Source organism: Gekko japonicus, unplaced genomic scaffold (assembly GCF_001447785.1).
Source record: "Gekko japonicus isolate JY-2015 unplaced genomic scaffold, Gekko_japonicus_V1.1 scaffold3263, whole genome shotgun sequence".
NCBI lineage: Eukaryota > Metazoa > Chordata > Lepidosauria > Squamata > Gekkonidae > Gekko > Gekko japonicus.
Genome location: NW_015165338.1, coordinates 142,988 through 148,987, shown reverse-complemented (window position 1 = coordinate 148,987; position 6,000 = coordinate 142,988). Strand labels below are relative to the sequence as shown.

The following is a 6,000-nucleotide window of genomic DNA, read 5'->3' as shown; positions in this document are numbered from 1 at the left end:
AAACTGCTCTTTTTCAAGGACAGCTGTGCCAGAGCTTGCGACTGACCCAAGGTCACATCAGCAGGTGCAAGTGGAGGAGTGGGGAATCAAACCCGGTTCTCCCAGATTAGAGTCCGCACACTTAACCACTACACCAAACTGGCTCTCTACAGTTCAGAAACAAGTTTACCACAAAGTTTCACACAATTTACTATTTATGAAGACTAGTCCTTGAACACGTACTTCAGCACCTGCTAAACCGGGACCTAAAATATTGGGGAAATTAAAGAGGACGGAGAATTGTTGTTGCTATTTGACTTTTCTCATACTATATACATCCAAACCAAAGCCATCAACATATTTGATCTGGACTGAAAAATTTTTGAGTGTTTGTAGTACAAAATAAGGAGTCACAGACATTGTAAAAAAAAAAGCTTTACTGAAACACACAGTACAAAAAAAAGCGTGCTGCAATTGTGTGTGCAGTCCTTCAACACAACTGTGTTAATAGTTCATTTGTTACTGAGTGGCAGAGAAATGACACTGCAATTATTCAGTATCATTTACTTATATTTAACACTTTGGCCCCCTAAAGTAGTTAGCGGGTAGAAGTAGCACTCATCATTGTTTTATAGTTGTCTAACAGATTTTTTCCCAGCTTTTGTTTAACATGATAGAGTTGACTTCTCAGTGTCCTCCTCTGTTTCACTGTCTTCACTATCACTATCTCTTCCAGGATGTTCAGGCATCTTCCGATGTTCCTCCTCTTCCTCTGCTACCTTTTCCTTCTCATCAAATACTTTCTCTACAGCAGTCTCAACTGGTGTGGTTTTGGTTTCAGCTTCCGTTTCCATTTCAGCTTCCTGACTCTGAACTACGTGACTTTCCTGTGACTGGAGTGGTTCACTTTCTTCAACAAGTGCTGGAGGAGGCAATAAATCCTGCTAAGAAGAAAATAAAAACCATTCACTATGAAAACATTTGTTCTTCACGCTTAAACACAAGTTTTAAATTTTGGACAAGTTAGTAGAGAATTGGACCCCCCTGATCCAATCTTTTTAAAACTTGGGGGCTTTTTTGAGGAGAGGCACCAGATGCTATGCTGAAAATCTATGGCAAAAAACAGCCCCCCACCCCCAAGCCCCAGAATACCCAAGTATCGATTCTCCATTATACCGTATGGGGACCAGTCTTCCTAGGGTATAATGGAGCGCCCAACAAACATCCCCTCTGCCCCGCTTTCTGATAACCCTGAGGCGGGGAGATGGCCTCCAAACCAGGGGATCTCCTGCCCCCAACTGGGGAATGGCAACACTACAAGTTAGGCATACTAGATTAGGACTTAATACAATTTAGGTGTGTTAGAATTCTAAGCATTATCCAGAGACAAAATACACTTGCCTACTAAATTAGAGTTTGTGTCCTAGTAATTCACTGAATCTCATCTATGGCTAGACTGCTTCAACCTGACAGTTACTGGCTCGTAACCAACCATGCATGCATGGAAGTCACAAGGATTTCCACCACATTCCTCTTCGCTCCTGCAGCCTCTTCTGATCCCTGGAAAGGTCATTCATGGGACTGCAGGACCTGCATGGAAGAAAAGCACTGCAGGGTTTGAAGGCTGGAATGTGGAGAGACAAGGGGATTGCCCCCTCCCCTCAGCAGAGCCTGCAGGAGGAACATTTTAACCCCCTTGCCCCTCCTCACTCCAACCATCAACCCACATAGGTCTTTCTACGTGACTCCTGAAATAATCTGTCCAGGTGTCAGAAGCAGCTGCAGGGATGATCAGAAATGCAGGAAAACTTCACGTTCTATGCATGCATGGTTGGATACAGGCTGTTACTGTATACTTATATGGTAGCTTTAACACAGAATTCTTTAATGTGTGACTTATGCCCATGTAAGTGATAGCAAATAAGTAGGCTGTTTATGGATGAGGAGACTCACAGTATTCCCGAAAAGGAAACTGATTTAATCATATGAAGAAAAAATCATGGCAATTCTGAGAACAGAATTTATGACTTTTCCTGATAAAATATTACTGCTTATGGTTTCTTTCCACACTCCTGGAGTCCATCTTAAGCTGTTGGTAAAAAGTCACAAAGTCTCAATACTGCAGAGAAATCTTCCTGCATCTCCATATTAATTAATTTGTTGCTTTAAGAGTGTTGCCTTTCTTAGTAGAATTTTGGCACATAATTATACTGAATTTGATGTACTATTAACTCATGTTTCTGAGAGCCATGGAGAAATTTTATGGTACACTAGCCAACTGGGAGAATGTCACTCTAACTCTGAAATTACTACATCTGAATCCACTAATATGTGGCCAAAACAGTCTTTTTGGAAGATTAATTACAGGCATTCAGAAAAGATGAATCTCTCAAATTAGGGATTTCTTTGTTCTTGGAAAAAAAGATATAGTTTATGCTGCCGGATACAAACTGGGGCTCCTTCTGTGATGCAGCTGGTACCATTTTTATACATGCATGATTACTGTCATTCAATCTTTTTGTAAGAATGGACTAATGGGATGTTAAAAATAACATCTTAACAGTACTCTGGAGAACACAGAGTATTTTCTGGGAATAAAATATGGATTATGTATGCACAAGGCTACCAGTAACTCATGGTAGCTAATGCTGAATATAGTACTACTCAGGCTGTTTTTCCAAGTATTTCACTATAGCAGTCTCCATTCATATCAACAACCCTCTTCTAGCAGAGTACTCCAAAGGAGCAATTTTTATTAAAGTTGGTTCTGTCAGAAGAAGAAGAAATTGGATTTATACCCTACCCTTCACTACCCAAAGAAGTCTCAGAGTGGCTTACAATCCCTTTCCGTCCCCACAACAGACGCCCTGTGAGGTAGGTGGGGCTGAGAGAGCTCTCACAAGAGCTGCCCTTGAGAGAACAGCTCTGAAAGAACTTCTGACTGACCCATGGTCACACCAGCAGCTGCATGTGGAGAAGTGGGGAATCAAACCTGGTTCTCACAGATTAGAGTCTGCGTTCTTAACCACTACACCAAACAGACAATGATCTCAGTCATCAAACTGTTTTATTCCTTACAAAGGAAACTTTAGGGCTTGAAGCAGCTTTCAGTCTTTCAAAATACTACCCTAAAGCAAATTAATCGCTTTTGTGTGTGACTAGTGTACTCTGGTGATCAGGAAATTTTCTCTACTGTCAACATCACCATTATTCACATATCTGTATCTCATCTCTCAGTCAAGGATTCCATGACAATAACATTAATTATAAAACACAATAAAACAATTAAAAATATCATTAAGATCACTAAAGCAAATCTACTGCAGAAATTAAGAAGAGAAGAGATTGGATTTATATCCCGCCCTTCACTTGGAGTCTCAGAGCGGCTTACTTTTTTCTTTCCCCTCCCCTCCCCACAACAGACACCCTGTGAGGTAGGTGGGGCTGAGAGAACTCTGACACAAACTGCTCTTTTTCAAGGACAGCTGTGCCAGAGCTTGTGACTGACCCAAGGTCACATCAGCAGGTGCAAATGGAGGAGTGGGGAATCAAACCCGGTTCTCCCAGATTAGAGTCCGCACACTTAACCACTACACCAAACTGGCAGCAGATGTCTCTAGAAACAGCAGGTTTTAACATACGAATATCTCAATTTTCAGTACTTTTTACCTGTCTGTACTGGCGTGTACGCTGTATCATATGCATGTACATGTTGTACACAAAGTTGGCCATCTGAGGCATATTCTTTATCACATGAACTTGGTGAGATGGATGTTCTCCATTCTGGAGGGAAGAAATGGTTAATATTAAGGGAGGTTTAAAGCAAAAAGAAGAATCCTTTTGCACTGAGACAAAAAGAATCGGGATGAAAGTTATACCCTTAAAGGGGACACACACACACACCCCCGGGAAAAGTTCATTTTCAGTTATTACAGTTAGCACTATTTATTGGAACTCCAGACAACTACCCATACCTGCCGCATTGTTGGAAAATACTCTGTGGGGATTATATGCAGTTGTAGTGGACGAGCAGTGAGCTGGCTGAAAGCTGGAGTTAGTTCAAAACAGTTCTGGAACAGTGATACCCTTGCAAATATATAGAGCCCAAGTCTGGCTCTCGACATAGCAACCACCAAACGCCGAACATCCCTTTAACAAGTAAACATACTGTTAAAAGCAAGCACAATGCTTTCTTTACCACTACAACATCTTTCTAAAGAAAAGCAATCATACAGTCAGACACACTCATGCCAGAAAACTTAAGGAAGGTAATCAAAGCGGATTGTTTCTTGCCTTTAAATGTAGATTACTATGCTGTACAGTGATCTTTTTAAAGAAAGATGAAAAATAGAGAGAGTGCCCAAGTCACTAGAAGAAGCCCAAACTAGAGATCGCTCCTACTTTCCTTTGTCATCTCCAATGGCTGAAAATGTCTTAAATGCCACCCCAATCTATTGTACAATGAAAGCTGGGGAGGAGATGATGGCTCATTTTTGTCTGTGAAACTCTATAGACTACCATGTATTTTGATATTTGTATAAAGAATGAGGAGAATAAGAATGTCATCTTACACATGACCTCTACTTTTAGACAATTCCAATCACTCATCAAGTTCCCGCAAGCAAACATAAGAGGACTGATAAATCTTAGCACTATGCATCCAGCTTATCATTCATGTACTCAAAATGCTGGATGAACAGTAATCTCTGCAAGAGTTAATATCAGAAGTGTACAGCACCAGCAACAATTGTTGGCATATGTGAAAGTAATTATTTATAGTTAAGTGGCAAGTATTTTTGTATTTTAGAAATACTTGCCAAAGGTGCGACCGTGACTGTAACTACTTCAGCACCTGCTCATCTATACACTTCAAAAAACAATCACTGATTGTATATTACCATTGTACCGACTTGCTCTGATCCAAAAACTTATGCTAATGAATATTGCTATTTCCCAACAGATAATCAGAGAGGGGGAAAATGTATGCTTGGTCATTGTGCGTGAAGCAGACCTATGTATTTAAAGAGAAGTTGCACAGTAGGAGTACATTTCATGTACCAAAAGAAAAGCCCATTTAGGTAAAAACTTTTCTCACAACTACTTCAATCCTATGACAATTTCAGCTCTGTATTCTATCCAATGTATTCAGAATGATAACACTAAATTTCTCCCACTACTAAAACATAGCTGGAAACAAAGTGTCTGTTAAAAGATTATTTCAAATATCCATCGGTGGAATCAAATTCTGAATTATTTTTTAACATGTGCTTTCATTGTAGCTAAGGGTGGGTTCCATCAATAGGACACTTTGCCCCAATGAAAAACAGTGTCCTTGACTGAGCAGACTGGAAGTATATAACCCTTTGCTATTTCACTTTGATGCAGAATTTACACAGGTAAGCCAAAACGACAATATTTAAGTGCTCAGAAAACAAGAAACCCCACATAACCAGACTACAGGCTTTTAAAATCTAGAAGCTGATCCATTGCAGATGCAGTGCAAGCATGAGGATTCCTGCACAGTTCAACAGAGAGAGTTGGATACAAATATCGGAATAAGGCATCAAGTGGGTGAGGGGGAAACTCTTGGTGAAATCATCCACATGAGTCCTAACCTGTGGTAGGACTGAATCATGCCTGAGGATATTTAACTACGTACCTCAAGTGTCCAACTGCTTTAGTTCGTACAAGCGAAAGGATGATATAGTCATTTTGCTGACCTTGAAACCTGTCCACAGTTGTCACCTATCAGGAAGATGAAAGGTATTAATGTAATATTACTTATTTGTATTTATGCCTAGTTATAATCTGTCTCCCTACCCAAAAAGGGAGTCCTGGTTGGCTCATAATAAAATCAGCACCAACCAGGACCAACACAGATAATAACAAATCAGACTTAAAAACAATAACCTTCCCAAAGAAAACACCAGTTTAACTATTAACAAGACTCATTCTCCTCCCAAAAAGGGTCTCACAGGCCTTCCTAACTGGGTTCAAGATGCCTGACCTCTACTGAGATGC

General features: G+C 40.3%; 1 protein-coding gene across 1 annotated transcript in view; it reads right to left on the bottom strand.

The window, feature by feature from the left end:
- Positions 1-357: 357 nt before the first annotated feature.
- Positions 358-6,000, bottom strand: part of AQR (aquarius intron-binding spliceosomal factor) — a 72,851-nt gene continuing 67,208 nt past the window's right edge. The window contains 4 exon segments of the mRNA XM_015410551.1: positions 358-920; positions 3,649-3,762; positions 3,954-4,128; positions 5,639-5,724. Of these exon segments, the coding sequence (XP_015266037.1) occupies positions 645-920; positions 3,649-3,762; positions 3,954-4,128; positions 5,639-5,724 (651 nt within the window). The 3' untranslated portion in view covers positions 358-644.